The sequence below is a fragment of the Amborella trichopoda genome, chromosome 11 (assembly GCF_054954075.1).
Source record: "Amborella trichopoda isolate Santa Cruz 75 chromosome 11, AtrichopodaSantaCruz75HAP2 v2.0, whole genome shotgun sequence".
NCBI lineage: Eukaryota > Viridiplantae > Streptophyta > Magnoliopsida > Amborellales > Amborellaceae > Amborella > Amborella trichopoda.
In genome coordinates, this window is record NC_142346.1 from 7,143,080 (window position 1) to 7,168,859 (window position 25,780).

Below are 25,780 nucleotides of genomic sequence, written 5' to 3' on the forward strand. Positions count from 1 at the left end.
TCAATTGAAATTTGTAGTAGTGTATATGTAAGCTAAATAAAGTATAAAAAATGAATCTCAAAAAATAAAATGATGAAAATGCCCTTATAATTTTCATAAGTCTAATTTGCTTATATTTATTATTTATATTATTTTATTTGAGTGTGAACTTTTGAGGCATACACATCCACAAAATTTTAGGTTAATTTGATTTATAAAAAATTATTAAATTCAAACATTATTAAGTTAATTTGATTTATAAAAAATTATTAAATTCAAACATTATTAGACAATCACAATTATTAAATTCAAACATTATTAGACAATCACATGTTGAAAATAGGGAAGAGGTGCTTGTCTAAAATCCGAGGTATTGATGGCAATGTTGTTGGACTGTTGATCTTAGAGAGGTTGGGTAAATGATTGAGAATATTTTATTTCTCTTTATCTCTCAATGGCTATGAAACTTTAATTTATAAAGGGATGAGAGGAGGTTGTTTTTTTTCTTTTCTACAATATTTGAAAAGTGGTCATCAATACATGAGAGATGATGATTTATCCACTATCCATTGGAAAAAAGGATTTTTTCTCTCTAAAAAACTTTTAAAATAAACATTAATTAATGTATAATATTTTTAGAAAAAGATATTAACTAAATAACAAAAGAAATATGTAGCGTATGTGAGGCACCATGGCCACATGCATGTACCAACATTGTGGGTGTTTGAAAAACTTTAGATGGTGACGATCCATGAACGAAATTATGTAGAGATTGACTAATGAGTGTTTTTTAAGTATTTTATATATATATATATATATATATATATATATATATATATATATATATATATATATATATATATATATATATATATATATATATATATTGTATAGATCCTAAGCTCTAAACAATCAAATTAGTGCCTGCCTTCAAATAGTGTTGAGAAATGTGGTTTCGATGTTGGAAATCAAATTAGAGCCTACTTTGAAATATATTTTTATTTTTATTTACAATATTTAAAGCTTAAAAAATAGTGTAGATCGACAGATCTATGAAAACTTGAAATCTTGGAAAATTGACAGTTCAAAATGGGTTATAAAATACACTACTTTCAAAACTTGAAATCCATTTTTTTTTTCTCATGTCCATACATCTTGACGTTGAGAAGATTAATTTGAGGACATTTGAGTATCGAAACAACCTCTTCTAGTGAAATTTTTGAGGTAGGTTTTAATTTGATTGTTTAGAGCCTCAGCTCTATATAACTTTTCCTAGATATATATATATATATATATATATATATATATATATATATATATATATATATATATATATATTCAGTTTTACATAGATGTCTATCTGATTCATCGTTTTTTTTTTTCTCATTAGTTTGGTATTCCAAGTTTCAAACTATGTTGAAGTCAATTTTTGCAAAGATATAATGTGGTATTGAGAATACCGAACATATTCGTGCCCTTAATGAAGTTTGGTACTCTTAAGTACCGAACATAAGAGAGAGACAATAGCTCAGTAGTGAGAGTACCGAGTGTAACGTTTTCAAGAATAAATTTGTCTAATATTAGTCATTACTTTCTAATATAGTATTAATAATCCATTTATTGTTTTCGTTTGTAGCCACAACCCTCAAGGAAGAACATAGGGTAGGTAGGATGAAAATGCCCTTGTGGTCAAGAGTACCTTGTAGCGTCATTTTTAAACAAGATTTTTGTTGGGGGCGAGGCCAATCTTGCGTATGGAGGCCCAAGCTAACTTTTGTTTTACATTAAAAACCGGTCCGACACATGAAATATTAGGCAGGATTTAGTTTAATACTATAAGCCGGTTTAACATAACCGGCTTTTCATTTTTTGCGATTGAAGTCATTCCTATACTCACAAGTGCATGACATGCGTACATGGAATGGCCTTGCCGTTTATACAAAATTTAAAAATGAGGCCAGTCCGGCATTTCAAGCATCAGACCGATTACATCATCTAAAACCCATTTAAAATCCGAAGTGCCTGACCAGACTCGCTTTTAATAAAACCCTTGCTTAAAAACAAGGCTACAAGGCATGACTAGAGGGATATTTTCATCATCAGATACTCATCGTCCTTACTTGAGGAAGTATGGGCAAAAGAAAAAAGTAAATATATTAAAGTCTGATACAAGGGGGTGTACGTAATTTCCTCTGAATTTGTTTAGTATTCAACTTTATTAAAGGCAAAGAATATGTTCACAATCTCAGTACTGAACAATATTTTTTATCAAACCACGTTCTAGGAGTACTGAACTAACATTGCAAGTTTAAGCACTCTATTTCTTACACCTCTCTCATTATGCTGACGTGGATCGTGCGGTTAAGAACTAGTCGGTCTACTAATCTCACTCGCTCTCTCAAATCATGATTATCAAGAGGGATTGCATATTATGAGACCATTTATCTTTGTTACAAGAAGGTCATAATTACTCTTAACTATTAGAGGTAAAATTAGATGGTTTAGAGTGTGTCACGATATTGATAATTTTTTTTTGAACTTTGAGTGTAATTAATGACACTTTTATAGCCATCTGATTTGAAATGTAGTTGACAAAAGTGTTTGTGAGCTCTTTGTACCAAAAGTAAATAGTTTTTTTATATATATTTTTCCTTATCATGCTCCCATATCTATATGAGTCAACCGACTCATATGTGGCTCCCCTATTAAACTATTTTAAAAATAGAGTTTAATCTAAAATTTAGGTTAAGATGATCATAAAAATGAATTTTTTTTGATATTAAAATATAATTACAATATTCAGCATATAAAACCTGCCAGTTTTTTTCATCGTCGTTGGTGAGGCAGCAGGCTCTTGCACGTGCCTATTCGTGAACTACTTTTCCCTACAAGAATACCCCTACTCCATGAGTCCACATTCCTACCTCGTTGACTAGATTGACTTGATAATATCGGGTAGACCCATGCCACCAACCAACTTAGCCCACTTTATCTGACCAATTGGGCTCAGTTTTAGTCTCAGTAGTCGCCATGAATCATACGACTTGTGGACTAGCAAAGGTCTAGTAAAAGTCAGGGTCACTGCAATAGTGTGCAGATGCATGATAAAGAGATACATTGACTAAATGCAATGCAAAAGAGAAAATTAAACCTTCTTGACGTATATAAATGTCATAAGCTATCAGTAAAAGCAAAGGGACGCGGTTAGCATGCGGCCAAGCCCGCACATGTAGAAATGCGGGCTTGGTAACTAATATATGTTTTAAATATAATTTGATTTTAATTTTTAAAGAATATATAATTTTTAACACGAAGATCATGAATATAAAAAAATAAATAAATTCTGAAAAATTATATTAAAGAAACATTTGAACTGCTAGTTACCATTGTTTTTAGATGGACCACATACTTGCATCCGTCGGATGCTTTGTACCTCTGAACCGCATATTGTTCAAATGCGGTCCAGCCCGGAAGAAACAATAAAAAAGAGAGGCACTCCAAAATAGTGTCTAACAAGTGCAATGGCGGATTCCATGCCATGGTGGTACGATTGTGCTGCCCTTCTTCTAGTACTCTTTGTTGCACCAATACAAGAGGAGTGCCATGCGCATGAACCTCGTGCCTGATCCGTTTCGGTTTCCGGTGATCGGGAACTTCTACCAGTTAGTAAGTAGGCCGCCCATGGAGCTCTAGAGGACTTGTCGTTAAAGTATGGGTTCATAATGTTTTTGAAGTTTGGCAAAGTCCCGACCCTTGTCATCTCTTCCCGGGAGATGGCCAAAGAGGTTAAAAACTCACGAACTATCTTTCGCCCAACGCCCACGCTTTTGCAATGGGTGGCAAAGACCTCGGTCTGTCACCATACGGCATCTTATACCTCGGTTTGTCACTTCCCTTGGATCCAGCACCAAAGAGAGAGAAAATTTTTCAGAGAGAGAAACTATCCCTAGTCTACCCTAGTCACGTGGCTTTGTTCTCTCTCTCTTCTTTCTTTCTTTTCTCCCTTCACTCGTTGCTTGCTCTGCGCAGTAACCCGTGCCTGCGACAAACGCGCGGTCCCGTTTCTTTCCCCTTGCATCTCTAGAGTAAACGCAGCAAACCTGCGACACCGCATAGCATGCCGCTATTCGACGTACACTCGACTCAATACCTTTCACAGTCAGCCTAAGAGTTTCAACCCTCAGGCCATCGCTTTAACTTCCTCTCCGTACAGTTGAGTTGAGCTGTGAGATATTTTGAATCACTAGTCAAGAGAGTTCTAACCCTTCGGTTGCCTTGATCAACCGAGGGCGTAGTGCTTGCGTGCATAGGGAGAATCTTGTGACCATTTCTCCCCACGTCCTATTTCTTGCCAGCCAACCTCTCGTTTGAGTGAACTTTTATAGAGTATTATTGACGAATCCGCATTACAATTTTCAGCGAAAGGGAACGGAGCGACGTGTTAAAGCTTGAGGAGAGTTTGTGTCCAAACCGCGATGGCAGACAGCTGGAGGGCTTCGTAATTGTTCTAAGAGAGCGAACTGCCTGGGTGTGTCCCAAACCCCAAACGACGAGGTAAGCACCTAAAATGCACCCCCGTTGTAAAATTTCTTTCTTTGTTGGTTCATATCTGCACATTGGAGGAGAGCACGCGTGCGCACACTCACTCACAAACGTGTAGCGCGCGTGGACCCTCCACGGTTGTTTGAGAGAGAATTTTATCCCGCCGCCCGTGCGTGAAAAAATGAAGTCCGACCACTCCTATTTGATACTTAGGTCCATAGACCTTGATCAAACCACATCTCCATCTGTTTTACTACCTTAAATAGTTCACACAATCACAAGGAGGCACAAGAATACAAGGTATTAAAAGGCTGACTCTTTCAAACTTGTTAGCACGTATCAACTAATGTCCATGCACTTCATACATATGCACAAAACCAGCCAAGATATAATCAAAGAAGCGAAAAGGATAATGAATAAATTAATAATCTACATGTTAAGATTACATATTTCCTAAAAATTAGGATTAAATTCTATTTCAAAAACAAATTATAAAGGGGCCCGCATTTCTACATGTGAGTCTATGGACTCATAAAAACCGTGTCCAATTATAAATTAACATGTCTGGCAGTGGACTTGGTCTTAGTAGTCGCCATGAATCATACGAGTAGTGGACTTGCAAAAGTCTAGCAAAAGTTAAGGTCACTGCACAATTGTGGAGATGGAGAGATACATTGAGCAATGCACTGCAAAAGAGAGAATGAAACCTTCTTGATGTATATAAATATCAGAAGCTGCACCTCTAGCATCTATCACTAAAAGCAAAAAAGAGAGGCATTTCAAACAGCGTCTTAAAAAGGGCAATGGCGAATTCCCTCCCATGGTGGTATGATTGTGCTGCCCTCCTTCTAGCACTATTTGTTGCCTCTTTGTTGCACCGATACAAGAGTGCCAAGCGCATGAACCTCGCGCCTGGTCCGTTTCCGTTGCCGGTGATCGGGAACTTCCACCAGTTAGTAAGTAGGCTGCCCCATCGAGCTCTAGAGGACCTGTCATTGAAGTATGGGCCCATAATGTTTTTGAAGTTTGGCCAAGTCCCGACCCTTGTGATCTCTTCTCCGGAGATGGCCAAAGAGGTGTTAAAAACTGACGAACTCTCTTTCGCCCAACGCCCACTCTTTTGCAATGGAAAATATTTTTTTAATGGTGGCAAAGACCTCGGTCTATCACCGTACGGCATGTTCTGGAGGCAGCTAAGGAAAATGTGTGTGCTTGAATTATTCAGCAACAAGAGGGCGCGAGAGATTCAGAGAGTGAGGGAGGATGAAGTTGCCATCCTAATTAGATCGATTGCCTCCTCAACTGGGCCGGTGAACCTCTATGGCTTGTTGCTTTCTTTAACTAACAATGTCCTATGCAGAGCAGTAATTGGGGATGAGTTCTCGGAGCGCAGGGAGCATGGTGGTTTTAGGCTTGCGGAAATGCTGGACGAGTTGCAGGACATCCTTGGTGAGTCGAACATTGCAGACGTTTTCCCATCTATCGAATGGATCAATGTCTTCACTCTTCAGTACTGGCGAACTAGGAATTTGTTCCATCTAATGGACTCTTTCCTTGATTCTGTAATTGAGGAGCATCTTGGGCCGACTCATGGTAGAATTCGCATGGACTTTCTCGACACTCTGCTCCAGATTAAGGAACGCGGAGACATGGAATTCCCACTTACTCAAGGCATTATCAAGGTTCTCATTCTGGTGGGTGTTCTTTTTTTTTTTTGGTTAATTCGATAGGGAAGAATGCCCCTACCTGTCTTTTTGAAATAGTTCAGGACTTCGTTTTTTTGAAGATTTCACTGGGAATGGAAACCACGGTACGGTGACTGAGATAGGGGGTGCTACAATGGCAACCCTAATAATAGAAAGCACACGCCTTATCAATGTTCAAAAACTCCTTCCAACTTTTGAGACTTATCCGAGTTAACTTGAGCATCTTCAGATTTTATTGTTCGAAACTTCGATGGGGCCGAGTTTTGTAGTCTTCAAATTAAATATACCTAAATCAAAACAAAAAATGTGATGTGTTTCCCTGTTTAGACTAATTCTAAAGCTTTTGGCCCCCTTTCTTTTTTCTTTTTTAATTTATTTTACAACTAATTTTCCAACATTATTCTGATGAACGCCATGCTTCTGTTGCTGTTAACAGAGGGGAACTTTCAAACCTTGGAATGACCTTCTTTTGTGTTCACAGGATATGTTTGCTGCGGGAACCGATTCATCATTAGTCACTTTGACATGGGCCATGTTCGAACTCATCAAGAATCCGAGAATTATGGAGAAAGCTCAAGAAGAAGTTCGAAATGTCGTTGGCCAGAAACAATCGGTAGAAGAGAGCGACCTACCTAAATTGACCTACCTCAAATGCATAATAAAGGAAACCTTTAGGCTACATCCAACTGTACCGATTATCGCTCGAGAATCAATTGAGGAATGCCTAATTGGTGGGTACCATGTGCCTCCTAAAACAAGGTTACTGGTGAACACATGGGCAATAGGAAGGAACGAGAAGATCTGGGAAAACGTCAACATCTTCGAACCAGAACGATTTGATGGTAGTAACATCGACTTTAGGGGACACAATTTCGAACTCATCCCATTTGGTTCGGGGCGAAGAGGATGCCCTGGTATATCATTTGCAATGGCTACTGTTGAACTGGTTCTAGCACAGCTCCTATTTTTCTTTGATTGGGAACTCCCAAATGGCGCCAAACGAGAGAATCTTGATATGATGGAGCGGAGTGCGTGCCTCATGTTGAGAAAATCTGATTTGAATTTAGTTGCAAAGCCTCATTATCCCATCCCTTCCTCCATTGCCATTACTAAACCTGCTGCGGCCTAAGCATGATCTAACTTCTATGTATCTCTTGAGAATTTTATTGTCATATTAAGCCTCTGTTATTCTTCTTTCACTTGGGATTGAGTAGAAAATGTATTGAGGGTATCATGCAATCTTTTGCATGGTTTAGCCCATAAAGATAAGGGTACATTATAAGAAAGTAAATCATACGGTACTAAATTTACATGGTGTTCGGAGTTCTTGATGTTCCATTTGTAATTCCACAAAAATTGGTCAACTTTTGCAGTTTGCAAGAACTTTTCTTTATGGAATGTGCCATTTCCATTTAAGGAAAGTTACGTATAGGCCCCCATTTTCATTCCAATTTCACTGTAGCACCCAACGGGTTCCTCTTTCTTTCTTTCTTCTTTCTTTCTTTCTTTTTTTATTTTTTTATTTTCTTAATATATCTTTGGCAAAAATATCATTGGATTCCCTCTCTCCCATATGCCATATTTTTCACTTTTTTTTCATTAAAATTGCCACTAACAATTTCCTTATAACAAAGAATAAAATGCTCCAATATGCTTCCCCACTAACTAATTACGTTACGACCACTGAACAAGCTTGGTTGACGAACATAGTTTATGCACCGCTAATGTAGTAGCTTGTCGAGCATTTGACAAACTAACACCATATTTTTCACTTTTTTACCATTAAAATTGGCATTAAAAATTTCCTTATAATAAAGAGTAAAAGGCTCGAAGTTAAAAAATAAATAAAGTTAACCATACATATCAAATGGTAATAGGCATGAGAGAGGTAGGGACCCTAGGGATGGCAATGGACCCGACCAGACCCGCTACCCAATGGGTAGACCTGACCTCGGGTTCGGGTATGAGTCCAATTTCTGGACGCGACGGGTCGGGTTTGGATCCAAAACCTGGACCCGAATACTATTCGGGCCCCGGTCCAGCTGGTCCTGACCTGTACTCGTAAACTGTTGGAAATAAAATACTTTATTTTAAGCCCTATTTGTTTGGGTGTATTAATGATTATATACAATAAAAACTCGTAGTCATCTTTAGCTAACGACAAATTAGACGGCTTGAAATCTAATGGTACGTAATTGTGATCTTGTTGCTAATAATATGTATGTATGATAATAAAATATGGGCAAAAAAAAAAAACGAAGCTCATAGTCATGGTTGGTAATGGACCCGACCAGACCAGGGACCTGGCGGGTATGGTATGGGTCAAATATTTGGACTTGACGGGTCGGGTCCAAGTCCAAAACCTGGACCAGAACACTATTCACGTCTATGTCCGGGACTTGTCCCATACCTGATCCGTTGCCGCCCCTGATTTTTTCAAGAGAGATGGGTTGGGGCACGAGAAAGGCACAAAGACTACTTTTTTTTTTTTTAAGAGAGTTACGGTGTGTTTTGCCATTAGGAGAGAGAAGATCCATGGAGAGATGGACGAAAGTGTTCGGTGAGAGTTATAAAAGAGGGAAGAGATGAAAAACTACAAATTTGGTATAAGAAAATTGTCAATGGTAATTTTTTTTAAAAAATAATAGTGGGGAAGGGGATCATTGGGTCTGGCTATATTTTTGCCAAAGATTTAATGCAGCCTGAAATAAAATAATGGCGAAGAGCTGCTCTGAAATTGGAATGAAAATCACACGAAATTTTTCTCATTATTGTTATTTTTGGGAATAAGCTTTTTTTGGTAATTAACTAAGAGAAAATGTTATATTTATTGTGTTCAGCTTCCTACTTCTCACACTTGTTTGAATTCATTTTTCTATTAGATGTCCAAAGTGGATGAGTGGGGTACTCAAAATCAGCCAAACAATGCCCAAAGTCATTCAAAATTGATGGGTTTTGAGGGGAGGAAAGAGCATGGTAGATGAGTGGGGTATGACAGCCTCTATCAAAATCAGTCAAACAACGCCCATGGTCATGGTCATGGTCATGGTCAGTTTGAGTGGAGATGTCAAATGAACCGCCCTTTAACTGAGAATGTCACTTTCTTTGCGGCGGCTTCATTTCAAGATTTGAATGATAGAAACTTCGATATTGAAATCCATCCATCCCGATTCGGAGGATAGCCATCAAGGTTCCGATTTCAAATTTGAATACGTGGATACAAGATGTTAAAATTGTTAAATTGTATTTTCTAGAAATTATATTAACTTTTTATTTTATTTTATTTAGAGTGATGTAGTGAGTGTTATTTGTAATTTTGTGTAATGAGAAGTTGTGGAACTAATAAGTGGTTGGTAGGTTTCTTTTAAATACGTAATTATTGCAGTAAAAAAGTAGTTGTTGTAAGCGGGTAGTTGTAATAATTTTAGTTGTAGGAACCTCTATTTCAAAAAGAGGTATGTGGTGGGAAATGTGGTTATCTTTTGTGACAAGTGTAACACCTTGGTGTACTCCATTTTCAGTTTTTTTAATGCAAGTTTTTCTTCCACTTAATCTTGGTTCTTCTTTTTCTTTTTATTTGCTTGTGAGTCTTCGGCTAGTGTGGCATTGTCACACTAATTGAGAAGCAGATTGTTCCGATGTTGTGGAATTTGTCTTTCTCTACATGGTATCAGAGAAGATTGGTTTTTCTTAAGATGAATTTGGGTAGAAGGATGACTGGTTTTAGCATTGAGTTGCTCAACCAATCAAACTATAAGATATGGAGGTCATATATGGAGTCTTAACTTGTTGGTGAAGACTTGTGGGAAATTGTCGGTGGAAATGATAAGGATGCTCCCACACTAGAAATATTGATACACTCAAATCAAAGTGTTCTTTCCATTTCCCAATTTTTTTTGAAGATCAAGAATATTTGTTCGGGGATTTCTCTTCTTGATCTGAAAGAACTCATTTCGGAGGCCTGAATGATGCGGCACATCATTCGTGGTCTAAAGAGGGTGTATACTCCCTATGTTACTTTTATTCAAGGGTGGGTTGGACAACCATCTTTAGTAGAGTTTGATAAACTTCTTACTTCACAAGAATCTTTGGCCCATCAAATGGATAGATTTTCGATTTCAAGCAGTGATCGAGATGCCTTATTTACTAGCAACAACAAATATTCTCATAAAAGTAAAGGTTCCAATGATCATGATGATGAAAAATTGTCCAGTAAAGGTGATGAAAACTGAAAATATGTCAAGTGCTATCCGTGTGGTAAACTTGGACATATAAAAAAGAATGCCATGTTAAATTGAAAGGAAGAATGTAGCTAAGAACGAAAGTGAACCAAATTGTGATGAGGAATGGGGAAAATGTTTCTTGGCTGGTACCACAACGGTTGATGCATTAGTTTATATTAATTTTGAGGATGATTGGATCATAGATTTCGATTGTAGGCATCATCTCACTAGTGATGGTTCTAAGTTCTCAAGCTTTCGAGATTACAATAGCAATGATACTATCATTCCTGCTGATAATTCCATTCATCATGTGGAAAAAGAATGAGTCGTCACTATTAATGGGGATGGAGATGATTGCATCACACTTGAGAGCATGTTCCAAGTACTGGGTAAGAAGAAGAACCTTTTCTCTATTGCCAATGCTGTGGATTCGGGTCAATATGTTTTATTTGGGCTTAAAGACGTAAAGTTCCTAAAGAACATTACAAGTTTGAAGGCGGATGTTGTTCATACAGGTAAAAGAAGCTAAAGATTTGTTTATTTTATCATCTACCATGTCACATGTTCATAAAATGAGTACAAATGATGGGGCTTCAATTTAACATGCTAGATTGGGGGATCTTAGCATGGACAAATTGAAAGTTATGGTGCTGAAAAATTTGGTAAATGGATTGCCTAAACTGAGTACATTTGGTAAAAGTGAAGCATGTGAAGGGGGTCAATGTGGTAAAGCACATCGTCTTCCATTTGACAAGTCCTTTTCAAAGTGCAAGGCCCCATAGGAGCTTATCCATAGTGATTTGATGGGACTTTGTGTTACACCTTTATATTCTTCGCTACATGTTATTGTTTGTTGATGACTTTACAAAATATACATGGATTTATTTTGTAAAACAGAAATCAGATGTGTTTTCAAAATTCAAGGAGTTTAAGAAGACTGTTGAAGGACTGATCTAGAAGAATAAGAGATCGAGAACTGATCTAGAGAATGATATGATCATGATAAGGATTAACATGATATATTGTAATCTCTTCGTATGGTAATCCTTTTCATATATGTACATATTTATTGTAATCACATCTTTGATTGAGTCAATCAATGATGTGCACATAAGTATTATAAATGGAACCCATATCCCTCTCTATGGGTGTGGAGAATTTTACATAAAGATTTTCCTCTAAAATTCTTCATGATATCATAGCGTCATTTCCAATAAATCACCCACGCCTTTGCTAATTTTGTTCTCTCTCTAAACTCTCTGCTAATTTTGTTCTCTCTAAACTCTCTCTTGCCTATGTGTTGGTATGCAGTTGGTGCACTTTCTATAGGATTGGTAGGTCTATTTCTCTCTCTACACCCCAATCTCAAAATTGGTGCTCTTTCTCTCTCTACGTCCCTCTCTCAAGCATGGTGGGCCTTTCTCACCAATATATGTAGGTACACAACTAAGGTGCTATTCTCTTATCTCGTGGTTGGATATCCTTCTAACCTCTATGTTTCTTATTGAATCTCATTGTCTCGACTCACCAGAGCTATTGTAAGAAGACTTCTTACTTATAAATTTTCTCTCTCTTTTTATGCTTGATAAAGGCACCCTGAATAGGGTTTGTACATCTCAATCTCCTCTTTCTCTCTTTGTGACAGCCCCGGTAAACAAAGTTTTGTGACTTCTATCTCACCAATATTTTCTCTCTCTAAAGTCTATGTTTTTTTATTGAATCACACACTCTCTCTTCCTCCTTACCTCTATTCTCTCTCTTTCTCCCTTGAAAGTGAAAACCTCTTAACAAAGTCAGCACGATATCTTCCCTAGCACTTCTTCCAATTTCAATAAACATTTTGAAGTCCCTCCAAACCATTTGTTCAAAAAAAAAAAAAAAAATTCTCCCTTTCCTAAAAAAATGGGAAGGCTCTAAAAGGTTACTAAACCCTACCCTACTTGTTTTCTATTTCTTACTTTTATCTTGCCTCCATCTATCTAATTTCAAAACCTTCTTCTTCAACTTATGACAATCAAGTTCTTCAATGACAATTTTCTACTATGGAAAGGCCAAATTATTCCTATTGTTAGAGGCCAAGGAATCATGAGACACCTTGATGGTTCTAAACCAGGGCCTCCTAAATTTCTCCTCTCAGATAACGATGCTCCAAATCCAGAATATGAATAGTGGTACACTCGTGATCAACTCATCATAGCATGAATCAACTCTATGTTATCCCTTGATATTCTGACACAAGTTCTTGACATTGCCACTGTAAAAGATCTCTTGTCTACCCTTCATGATTCCTATGTGCCACAATATGAGGTGCGATTGATTCATCTTCGCAGTGAGCTTCAAAGTTGCACATGTGGGGCACAATCTATTCAAGAGTATTTAAATAAGATGAAATCTCTTTTGATTAATTGGCAATTATAAGGAAAAAGTTCGCTATGTTTTACGAGAACTTGGTGAAGAATAAAAAATGTTTGTTACTTCAGTTATGACTTGACCACCTCTCCCATCGTATACATCTCTCCACCCTCTCCTACTTGAACATGAGTTGTTTTTCAATCTTTTACTTATGGAAAATAGTGACTCAACCATTACATTTGGACATAAATATGAGGTTCTCTATACATCCTCTCAAATGCCAAAAGGGAGAAGAAAATGACAAGGTCGTGGAAGATGAAAAGGACTTGGTCATGACAATATTAGTGGTGCTCAAGGTGGTCCACCACACTATGCAAGACGAGGAAGCTGACTTTTACCAACACCACCAACACATCTTATGAATAGGACCGTTGCTAAATCTTGTCAAATATGTGGTCGTATAAACCATCTTACTCTTCAGTGCTATTATCGCTACTCTTGACATTACTCTCAAGACAACCCTAATACTTTGACTTACTCTCTCGGATCTATATGTCTCACCACACCCCCTGATGTAAGTTGAATTATGGAAACTGGACTTACAAATCATGTAGTTGATAATTCAAGTACGCTTGTTGATGTTATTCCCTATAATGGTTCATGTCGTATCAATATGGGTGATGGTTCCCTAGTTCCCATCTCACATATTGGTACTCCCTCTGTTGCTTCGTCCATGGGTTCCCTAGAAATACCTAATATTTTTCTTGCTCCTAAATTTCAGAAAAATGTCATCTTTGTATCTCAATTTTTGACTAATTTAATTGTTCCTTCTTTTTTACATCCGTTGCTATTTTGTTAAAGGATCTTCGGTCCGGAAAGGTCCTTGCTAAAGGAAAATATTGGGGAAATCTCTATTCTCTTGTCCACATATACCTGCTCAAAATGGTGTGGTAGAGCAAAAACACAGACACATCAATAAATTTGGATTGTCTTTAATATTTCATAATGGGATACTGATGCATTTTTGGAGTGAGGCATTTCATACAGTTATGTTTGTTATTAATAGGTTACCCACCTTTGCTAATCCAAACAACATGTCCCCATATCAAATGCTCACAGGAAGAGCTCCTGATTATTCAAGTTTTATTACTTTTGGCTACATATGTTATGTTTATATTGATAAATCTTTAGGGCATCTGTAAAGGCCGATGAATGTGAGTTTGTTGAGTATAATGACAAGCATAAAGGATATCGATGCTACTCTCTTGTTAGCGGAAAGCTACAGGTTTTTCGTCATGTGACATTTGATGACGGACGATTCTACAAGGAAGTAAAGAAAATTTGGCAGAAGGATGACTCATAACCTTTACCTTCTTTCATTATATTGCTGCCGAGGACACATTATCTGTTAGATCTCAATCATTGCTACAAAGTAGTTCCGAGTCCTTGATAGATGTAGCTATAGTACCGAGTGGTGATGACAATATCAGTCCCTCCATAGAAAGTATTTCAAGTACACCAACCACAATTATCAGCCACGTCGATCCTCTAGAGATGTTCAACCACGAAGGTTCTTTTCGATAGAAGATTGAGCATCATATGGTGAACACTCCGCTGAACATTATTTATTTCTCATTACACTCACTAAACATACAGAACCAGGTACCTACAAAGAAACCACAAAAAACCCCAAGTGGATCGAGGCAATGAATGAGGAATTGCTTGCTCTTCATCAAAACTACACTTGGGATCATGTACCTAGACCAGAAAACAAGAATGTTGTCGAATGTAAGTGGGTTTATAAGATCAAGTACAAGACTGATAACACTATCGAACAATACAAAGCGAGATTAGTGGCAAACTGTTACAATCAAAAGTATGGGTTGGACTATGAAGAAACCTTTAGTCCAGTTGTGAAGATTAGCAATGACTAATCTCTGTGGTTGGAGATTACATTATTTAGATGTCAAAAATGTCATTTTGCATGATCATCTACAAGAAGAAGTTTATATGGAGCAACAATTGGGGTATGGAGAATCCAAATGGTCTGATCTTATGTGTAGATTAAAGAAGTTAATATATGGTCTCAAACAAGTCCAACGAGCTTGGTTTGAAAGCTTTTGCAAAGCTCTTCTTACAGGGATTACTCTAGAAGTATTGCAGATAACTCCCTATTTTTTTTTTTAAAAAGGATGAAAGCGGGTGATGGTGATTCTTTATGTTGATGATATCATTGTAACATGGAATGACGAAGACGGAATAAAGCAACTAAAAATAATGCTCGAAAAATAATTTGCTATGAAGGATCTTGGAAATCTAAAGTATTTCTTAGGTGTTGAAGTTGAGATTACGAGATAAGGTATAAAATTGATACAACACAAGTATGTATTGGATTTGTTACAAAAATTTGGAATGAGTAATTGTAAACCATCACCAACGCTAATGATCACAACAAAAAAATTATCTGTTAGAAATGGTGTTCATGTTCAAGATCCAGAAAAGTATAGAAGTCTTATTGGTAGTCTACAATACCTTATATTCACTTGATTATATGTCACCTATGATGTCAATCAAGTATGTCAATTTATGCATGATCCTCATGAGATGCACATCATAGTAGCTAAAAGGATTCTCCAATATGTGAAGGGTACCCTGAGTGGTGGTCTTTATTTTCCCATTGGTGGAAAATATGTTAACCTTATTACCTATTTTGATGGAGACTGAGCTAGAGATCTCGATACAAGAAGGTCGGTATCTGGATTGAGTAGTAAAAAGTAAATGATTGTTTCACGCTCAAGTTCAAAAACAGAATATCGAGCAAGGTCTTTTGCAGTTGATGAAATCACTTGGTATTGCCACATTTTATCAGAATTGGGTATAAGAATTTAACATGCAATTCTTCATTATAACAATCAAAGTACAATAAAGCTTACCGTTAATCCAGTTCTTCATATACGACACATTGAACTGGATTGTCATTTTATTAGAAAAAAGGTTGAAAGTGGAGAGATTACTCTTGATTATGTTTCCACTACAGAACAACTTGCTGATATTTTCACAAAAGGTCTTCTTACATCACAACATCGTTCAATAACAAACAAGTTGTCCATATTTCACATTGACAATAGTTTGAGGGGGAGTAATAAAAATGATAATAATGATCTAGAGAATGATAATGATCTAGATTGATACAATTATGATCAAGATTAACATGATATATTATGGTAATTTTTTTCATATCTGTACAGATTCGTAGTAATTACATGTTTGATTGAGTCAATCAAGGATGAGTACATAAGTATTACAATAGAACCCATATCCCTCTCTATAGGTGTGGACAATTTTACACAAATAATTTCCTCTAAATTTCTTCATGCTTGAGCCAAGTAACTTGAGTGGACTCGGCTGATCAATGGATAGCAAAAGCCCTAAAAAGAAGAAAAAATTCAAACAATTGCTAAAAAATAAAATAAAAACTTTAAAAGTGAATGAAACCGAAAATAACATAAGAAATCCAAATAAGCTATAAAAATATGGATCTTATGGTTGGAGCATTTTGAAAAAAATCTAAAAAACAAAAAAAGAAGTTAGGGCATTTGACAATGAAAACTTACAAATCATTGCATAACACATCCAAATTACACATAATTTTATACTTTAATCACACGAACTTATAATATTTTTTATATTTTTATTTATTTCAAATGTTCTTAAAGTTGTACGAGTCCCGAGTCTGAGTAACTCTACCAAGCTTGAGTGGACTCCACGTAATACTTAAACACTGTTGTGATGTCAGCTAGGTTGAGTTGTCCCTTTGCTTCCGTCGTAGGCTTTCAATGGGCTTTGAGTGAGGGATGACATAACCAGTCCCTTGTTGGAATGGGATGGGTGGGTTGAATTTAAAGTAAAATAAGGAACTTCAATGTGCTTATTCAATACATTATTTACCCACAATGTGTACAATACTATGAAGTACTCCTGGAGTTTTCAATTTTCCACAATAAGTAGGGAAATTTGATGGATAAGTTGAATGGCCCCTTAGGGCTGGCAACAAAGCTGTGCCAACCCTTGCTCTAGTCCCCATTGGGTAGGTCCAGGCCTGGCCCTGACCGGGCCAAAAAGGCCACGTTCCAAACCCAGCCAAATAAAATTAAATAAAACAAAAGATAAAACAAAGAAAAAGAGCGTCGGGTTAACCATGGACTTGGGCAGAACCAGATTTGGCCCTACCTTTGGGCCATGGTTGCCAGGCCTTGGCCCAGGCCCTAGTGTTTTAGGGCTGGGTTTATCGGGCCGAGCTGGGCTACCCCTATTGCCACGCCTAAAGATGTTTTAGATTATAACTTTTAATCAAATTCAACTAGAAAATCTATGATCCCATTAAACTAATGCTTGCGTTCAAAAAGTGGAAGTGGTGCTATATGAATGGAGATCACATGAAAGTCTTTTTTGTTCTTTTGGCTAATTCAGGGGAAAGGGTCCCTGTTCATGTAGAAATCGAACCAACACCTCACGTTCTGGTGCCTCGCCACTTGACCGCCAAGTCTTGAGCCCATTCCTTATATGAAATTCTTGTAATATATTGAAATATATTCTAAAGAAGGTTACCGTCTTGTAATATGTAGAATTAATATGGACTTTGCTTGGGAATAATAGCACGTAAGTGTATTGAAAAAAATGGTGAATATTTATTTTGGACATGTAATTTATAAATTATAAAGAAAATAAGGGACAAGTACAAAAAATAAAATGACATCAAAACTGTTTGGTGAATGTGGCAAGGCCTTATGAGTGTTTGTAAAATGAAATGATATAGTGGAATAATAATTCAGTAGGAGTGTGGTCACTCGTGGACCATACTAAACAAACAATATTTGCTGATATCGAATTATGCTTAACAGTCTAGGCATTGGAAAAAATCTATGTTATCTGAGCATTGAAAATTTACCGATAAGGATTTTAATTGGTCATCCCTTGATGAAGTCAGAATATGTCCGGATGAGTAAGCGGATGGACTGTGTGACCCTTGTGTGATGATGGCCTTCAGAGACGGGGGCCTAAGCATCATCCATGTATCATCACACGACATGCATAATGATAGACCGTTTCGAGAGAGCGAACCACCTTTTAGGGTGAAGCTTATGCACGTGTGAGAGATACCAACTATGCGCCATAGGAGCTGTGGTCGCATGAGGTATATGTGACATTGACACGTCTCTAAGGGAGAACTAGAAATCCATAGACAGGGATTGTCACTGCTTGGCTCATCGGGCAGACTTTGGTGACCCACTAATGAGCTTATGTTTGGACTGTGGATCATAAAAAACACTGGGCTGGTTTGATAAAGCAAATGTGGTTCTTAGTCCACAGTTGAACGTAGATTGCCCTAGTGCTTTATTGATTCCTATAGTATCTGGATACTTTTCCCATTATATGAATTTAATTATATTTTTTTTTATGATATATGATTTTTAGAATCATTATTTGAATTTTTCTAGATCTCTGGATATTTTATTTGTCAAATTTGGATTTATAAAATCAGAGATATTGATTTTATATTAATTTGAATATTCAAATAAATTCTAAAATTGTTTTATTGACTTTTAAAAATATTTAAAATTGCATGGGGACCCATTGTGCACATGGACCCACCATGACCTAGATGGTGGGGCTCATGAGATCCTCTCATGGGTGGCACCCCCCACCCATTTAGAAGCTTTCTACTTTTTTGTGATAAGTGACTTTGGCTTGTAGGCCAAGTTGCTATGTGTTTTGGAAAGGTATTGGCTTGAGGAAGATTTCAATGAATTTTTGGAAAGCATGAGAAGGTTTGCGCATTATTTTGGTATCCACAATATTATATTTGAAATTATTTTATTTAATGTCTATTGATGAAAAAGGATTTAGGAAAGGGGGATAAAAGTTCTAACACTTTCCATAATGTTGATGACGCATCTATGAAATAGATAGCTCAAATCTCTCACCCCATAAGTCACCCAAGATCAATGGTTTATATTCAATCTCACAAAAAGAGGCAAGCCAAGGAAAATCCTAAAAGCCTTACTCCTGTTCAAAACCTAAAAAAATGGTTTGTCTCTACTCAAAATCTCTACACATTATCTCTTATACCTAATTTCCATCTTTTTCTCTCATATTCCACAAACGGGCACCCCCCACTTAGAATTTATCTCTCTCTCTTAAGAAAAATTTTTCTTTCTCATGAAAGCCGGAAAGGGGGCTCGTCCCACTCTCCCATTTTTGAGATCCCTCTCTCTCTTACATTGTGAAAGAGCCTAAGGGTTTAGGCTATGTAGTTCTTTGCTCTCCCATCTCTCAACTATAAATTTATGACTAAAGGTTTTAGGGTGAAGCAAAAAGATAATTCATCTCTCTTAAACTACGTCGTTAAGGGGATTTACCTAAGAGTTTAATATTTGTGATAAATGAGATCATAGTTCCATTAGCGATCTTGACCTAAACTTGTTTTCTCTGTTGAAATTGAAGGTTGATCGTTGATCCCGTGTCATCGGATGGTGGTGACTCGGTGTGGGGTGTAATAAGCTCGGTTAAGATAATCTCTGACACTCTTTTTATTTCTTGTCATTTTTAATTATATTGTCCTTATATTATCAAATATAATAATTGTGGATATTTTTATTGTTTAAAGAAAATTGATTTAATGACATCAAGGTTTTTAAGATTTTGGATTTGTTAGTTTTATTTTTTTTGAAGCAAGAGTTATTCTAATAAGACTACTTGTAAGTGATCTTTGCCAAAAAAAAAGAAAAAAAAAAGAAAAGGGGTGAAAAAAGAAAAATATATTCCCCAACAATATCACATTAGTCTTTCTTTAAAAAACCATAAGAAAATAACTTGGGAAAAGGATACTTTTTGGCAAACTTTCATCTTGCTTATACCTCGGGTTCACAAAACACCCAGGTGTTAAAGAGCCACATGAAGACATGGACAAGTAGCAATCGAGAAGCAATACTTAGCCATTCCCTCTCTAAAATTGTCTATCTCTCAATTTCCTTTGAGTGTCTATATATGAAAATGTGTTTGGAGAGGCTTAGGCACCTTGTCCGAGCTCGTTCTCTCTCTTAAGTTTCCTTGTAAGCTGAGTATCTTCTCATTTTTGTGAGAGTGCTCCAACGTCATGAGATAAGATCACAACACCTTGATGCTGCTCAAAGTACTTTTTCTCTCTAGATTATTTGCTAACTCTTGTTTTGCAGTAAGTATATTTTTCCTCTCCTACAATATATTCATAAAAAACATATTTCAAATGGTTTTCTCTCTCTAGAAAGGCAACAAAATTGAGGTTGCAGGTGTCTACGGATTTAATGAGTGTGTTCCATGATTTTATTCATAATTTATATCCAAAGTAGTAGTTGAAGTTTGGATAAATGTTGCATTAGCACGGAGAAAATTATAAGACATTGTTTTTAGTTTGTTGGTGTAATTTTATTAGGTCATGATGAGTACATACTTGATAGAAATTACATTGGGGTTGTTTGGATGAGGTTTACAATAATTGCAATCGTTTGTATTTCTATTACTTTGTGCATGTCAAAGGTAGTGATCTTGGAGCATCATTTTAGAATTTTAAAGAAATTTACAGTAAACTATTTGTGACTATTTTTGATAGAGAAGTAGGGGTTGTATGCCATAAAATGTTTGATGATATTTCTGATTGAATTCAAAACCCAATTTGCATGATATTGTAGCGCTACTTACTTATGAAAACAAAAAAGATTTACTGTTTTTGGGCCAACACCATAGACCTATTGAACTATCTAAATTACTATTTTAACCCTATTCTTTATTCTATTTTTCCCTTTAACCCATGTCCCAAAAAAATCCCCAAACCCATGACCCGTTGAACCCTTCTCTCTACCCCTTCTCTATCTCTCCATCTCTACCGGCCCCAATCAATGTGTCTCTTATGTCCCTATCTCTCTCTCATTTCAAACCTCTCATGACCTTTATCTCTCATTTGAAACCTCCCATGATCCTTCCTCTCTATTCGCCATCCTCTAGACATACTCTCTCTACCCCATTCTTCAAATCTCTCTCTCTCCTTTTTTATTGAGAGAGAGAGAGTTGATTGGTTGGGTAAGTAGAGATGGAGAGAGGGGAAAAGGATAATGAGAGTGAGGGGTTTCAACAGGATATGGGTTTGTAAATGTTTAATTGAGATATGGTTAAAAGTGAGAGTAGAATAAAGGATAGGGTTAAAGTGGTGATTTAGATAGTGAAAACATGAGAGAGGGGATTTAACGTTCTATTAGTAAAAGTTCCCCTGTGGGATGGAGGGGCCGGTTTGCATGGGTTTTTTATGGACCAAGTGTATATGTAGGATCAAAGTCCACCATAGGGGGTGAGCCTCATTTTCCCAAATAATTTTATTACAACGCTATCATTTTTTTTTTTTTTTTTAATGAAATCCTGTTTCATGGGGTACATTGCAATTGATGTACTTCAAAACACCTGCCATGAATAAACTGTTAGGATTTAAGAACCCTATGATACGCAGAAATAGGAATCCCAAAAGTTGGATCCAACTAGAAATGTGCACTTAATTGGCTAAAAATAAAATAAGCAAGTAAGAATTATAATACGAGAATAAGACATACAAACCATAAGAACACATATATTTATGTGGTTCATATCAAAAGGGCTACATCCACAAACATGACAAATTAAAATCTACTATACTAATAAAATTTACATTACATATTTTGGGATATCAAGTTACCTCTTTAACCCTCGACAAAACCTAGTTGAGAAAATCTTTTTAGACTCAATCTCTCAATCAGCATCACTCGTCGATCTCCCACCTCTATTCTACAATTAAACCACTATCCAGAAAGTGAACCATGAGAGTAATCGAGATTTTCTCTCACTAAAAGGGGAAAACCACCTAAAATCTCTACGGGAACCATTTCTTTATAAAAAACCAACCTCTCTATCTATAAGAGATACCATTGTAGCGTTTTTCTACATAAGAAGGTTTCTTCTCTCTAAGGGTATACCTTGCCTCTCATGCACTAGAGGACCCTGCCTCTTTCTCTTTAGGAACCCACACTAAATTGAAAACTTGCTATAGATTTTACAAATATTTTCAAAAGTCCTAATCTTTTTGAATTTCTATTTTATTTAGGAAACTTATCAATAAAATCCCAATATCAATCCGAATCCCACATAAATATGAGATTTTTTTATGTGAGTGATTTTGGATATCACCATATCCAACAATTTCGGGCTTGATATCAAAATCATCTGCTCACCATGTTAACATCCACTTGATAACGTTATGAATTCTTCATCTATGCCAAATAAATTCCTTCATTATTCTTACTGAAAATATTGTGCTTGTCATCATATTTTTCCACTTTTGTGCTTTTCTTTAACTGAATACACAAACCCTATCCTGGTACTAAACCATACGCTCTGATACTACTTCTTAAGAATTAAAAACCCTTTTAGATGCAAAATCAGGAATCCGAAAAAATGGATACCACCAAAATCGTGTACTTAACCTGCTACAAACAAAATAAGCAAGGTAGAAACTATAATGCGAGAAATAAAACATAAGACACACACACCACAAGAGCACATGGATTTATGTGATTTGTTTCAAAATGGTTACGTCCACGAGTATAGAAAACTGAAATCCATTATACCAATGAAAATTACATCACATATTTTGAGATAAAAAGTTGCCTCTTTAACCCTGGACAAAGCTTAGTCAAGCAAATCCTTTTAGATCAGCTCTCTCGACCAATATCACATGTCGATCTCAAGCAAAGCCCAGTCAAGCAAACCCTTTTAGATCAGCTCTCTCGACCAATATCACATGTCGATCTCAAGAAAAACCCAATCAAGCAAACTCGTTTCTTGATTTAGTGAATGACATGCTCATAACCACCCGATTTAAAATCTAAAAAATAAGAGCGATTGTGACCTCCTTGTGCTAAAAGTAAATAGACTCTTTGTATACTTCTCCATTGTTTAATATTCTATTGCACCAACAAAACATTCTTCTCCGTTCTAAGAGACTCTCCTTCCTCCTTGCCATATGTAGTGACTATGTTTCTCTCCTCTTTCCCACTACTGCTGCAAGAGTTGCACCCTCTCTCCAATTTGTTGTTGGCTGCCTTTGCATGCCCAAGTTTGCAGATCTCCATGGCCAATTGTGGAGGGAAAAAGGGATGAAATAGCCACTGATCAGTATAATAAAAGTGTGATTCACAAGGCATCCTCATTCTAGGAGTTTTGAATATTAGTCAAGCCATACTGTCAAATTAGTTCATCAAATGCGAATAATCAAGCGTCTCATGGTATGTGTAAGGAATAACAAATTGCCAGTTCATTTAATGATGTAGATTTAGGGATCCACAAAATAACAGAACCATGTTTGAAACTACCCTTCAAGTTTGCTTGAACAAAATGAGACTTCAAACAAAATTGAGAAAAAAGGACTAAAGTGAATGAAGAACAATGCAAAACCTATTTTGGTTTGATCCACAAATAGCTACTAAAACCTTTAGAAAACATTCCATAGATTAAATGAGGGCAAATTTCCAAAAGTAGGTGCAGCACAACAGAATGGGGCATGAAGACTATTCGAGTGACAGTACTGAGTCTACTGACTATGAAAAAACTTAGGGCGGCAATTCTACACCAGATGTGCCAGACAGCACACATGCAAAATCTGGAAATGAAACAATACTTCTAATGACCCCAAAAAGTTGAGAAGGTGCTTGCATGCTGCCTACTACATATAACACCAAATAGAATATCTAAAGATCAGTTGGATCAAGAAGAATGGAGACAAGAAGATTGGAAATAGCTAACTTTTGCCTCTGGTCAAAGATTGAATATAGTTTCTAGTGTCAGATCTTTTATCTCAAGGCAAGTTTTGAGGAGTAATATCAAATGTTACTTGACTTCATTGTACATTAATATGACATTGGATGTCATTGAGAATTTATTTGGGGAGACCTTGATCTTGATTTGAGTTCGTAATGCAACAATTTTGGATTCACTGATATGAAAACAAAGAGAAAATAGGAAACTCGTTGATCTTGAAACCGAGAGCAATAAATTCTCCTCTTAGTTCGCGTATCATACTTCTTCTTGACATTTGCTTTCATGACTGTCCTTGCCACTAAAAGAAAATATTTTGGAACTTGAATTATGTTCATTTCAAAAGCTGAATTCCAAGTTTTTATCTCTACCACAATTTTCCATGATATTGGACATCGTAGAGCACTATGATGCAGTTTCTTTTCCTTATCTATATTGACACTCATTCTAAAATTATTGACAACAAAGTTTGTGCACTCGAAATAAATCTTCTAGCAACAATGTGATGGAAAATGGTAAAATAGATTTAATTCTTTAAAGAATACTAATGATTTTAGATGTTGAACTGCACAAACTTATAGGTTCCAAGTTTTCCAGTCTATTAGTACCACTAAGTATATTTATAATAAATAAGGGAAAATATATAATGATATCATTTACCTTTGGTACAAGGTGGTCACAATTAATCTTGACTCTTACATGTAAAATTGGGGGACTGTATTTATTTCATTGTCCAAGTTCAAAGTTCAAAGAAATTTTCTGGAAACTTTGTGACACTCATCGAATAGTTGGAAGTAATGGCAACCTCCCAGTACCAAAGGTAAATGGTTTCATTGTATACAATCCCTTGTAATATTCACCAACAATTCCCGAATTTCATGACAAACTAGCTATAATTGCCTAAGGAATTTAGTAACGAGTTCCACCAATTTGAACTTCCCTCCAAATTTAGCCTTTCCAAACTGACAGATTCACTAGCTTCTGCATATTATCTCATCTTCAATCATTATACTTGTGGCATACATCTTCAATCTATAAGTAGCAGATTTGTATGGACAAGAAAATGCTGGTCCATCAAATATATGGTTTGGCAACCAGAACAAGGTGTTCTTTTCTATACATTGTTATACCAAATACTTTTGTCAAGTCTATGTCATTGGGTCTCACTCCAGAGGGAAGTTCCCAGTTGAAATAGTAAAGGAGATTGACAAGGGCAAGCTCCACTGTGGACACTGCAAATGTAATGGCAAGGCAGCTACGGTGACCTGAACCAAATGGTATTAACTCAAAGTCTTGGCCTTTAAAGTCAATCCCACTATTCATAAACCTCTCAGGCCTAACTTCTTAAGGGTCTTCCCAAAATTCTGGATGCCTTCCAATCGACCAAGCATTGATGAAGAAACGCGTCTTAGCTGGAACATCGTTCCCATCAATCTTGACATCTTCCATGGATTCATGAGGAAGCAACACAATGACAGGTGGGTGCAACCTGAAGATCTCCTCTATCACTGCTCTCAGGTAGTTTAGCTCTTGCAAATCACTCTCTTCAATTTGATCTTTACATCCAATTTTGCTCCTTATATGGTCTTGAGCTTTTTTCATTACTCTTGGGTTCAGGATGAGCTCGGTAATGCCCCAATCGAGGGTTGCAAGTGTCGTGTCGGTACCCGCTGCGAAAATGTCCTAAATTGAATATCACGACCATCAGTTATGAAAAGTTACTCTCTTTCACAGCAGTGCCCAAAAGTGCATTGGCATGGTTGAAGGAAATGCTAATTCAAATGCTATAAAATGTGAAACAGAAAGAAGGAAGACCCATTAAAAATGAACATACCGTCCAATCCAGCTTTGCCAGACACAAATCTACCAAAAGCATGATAGAGTGCTTCCCCGTCTTATGTACATGAAATTATTATTTGTCAAGTCAGTAAACCCTTCACTAATGGTGCAACAGAGATCACAATTCACATCGAACTACGAATAGGGTTGGGGGGCATCGATGGTTAGGGGAACAAATTCCTTTCAGTTTTTGTTAAAAGTAAAATATAACAAGAAATTAGACTCTACTAAATATCTGACCAGGATTGTTCTTGTGAGAGTTTGAAA

At 36.5% G+C, this 25,780-nt stretch overlaps 1 protein-coding gene across 1 annotated transcript; it reads left to right on the forward strand.

Moving 5' to 3' along the window:
• The first annotated feature begins 5,272 nt into the window (after positions 1-5,272).
• LOC18444360 (cytochrome P450 71AP13) lies at positions 5,273-7,533 on the forward strand. Its single transcript, XM_006854533.4, has 2 exons — positions 5,273-6,215; positions 6,709-7,533. The coding sequence occupies exons 1-2, from the start codon at positions 5,325-5,327 to the stop codon at positions 7,354-7,356; spliced, it is 1,539 nt and encodes a 512-aa protein (XP_006854595.1). The 5' UTR covers positions 5,273-5,324; the 3' UTR covers positions 7,357-7,533.
• The last annotated feature ends 18,247 nt before the right edge of the window (positions 7,534-25,780 follow it).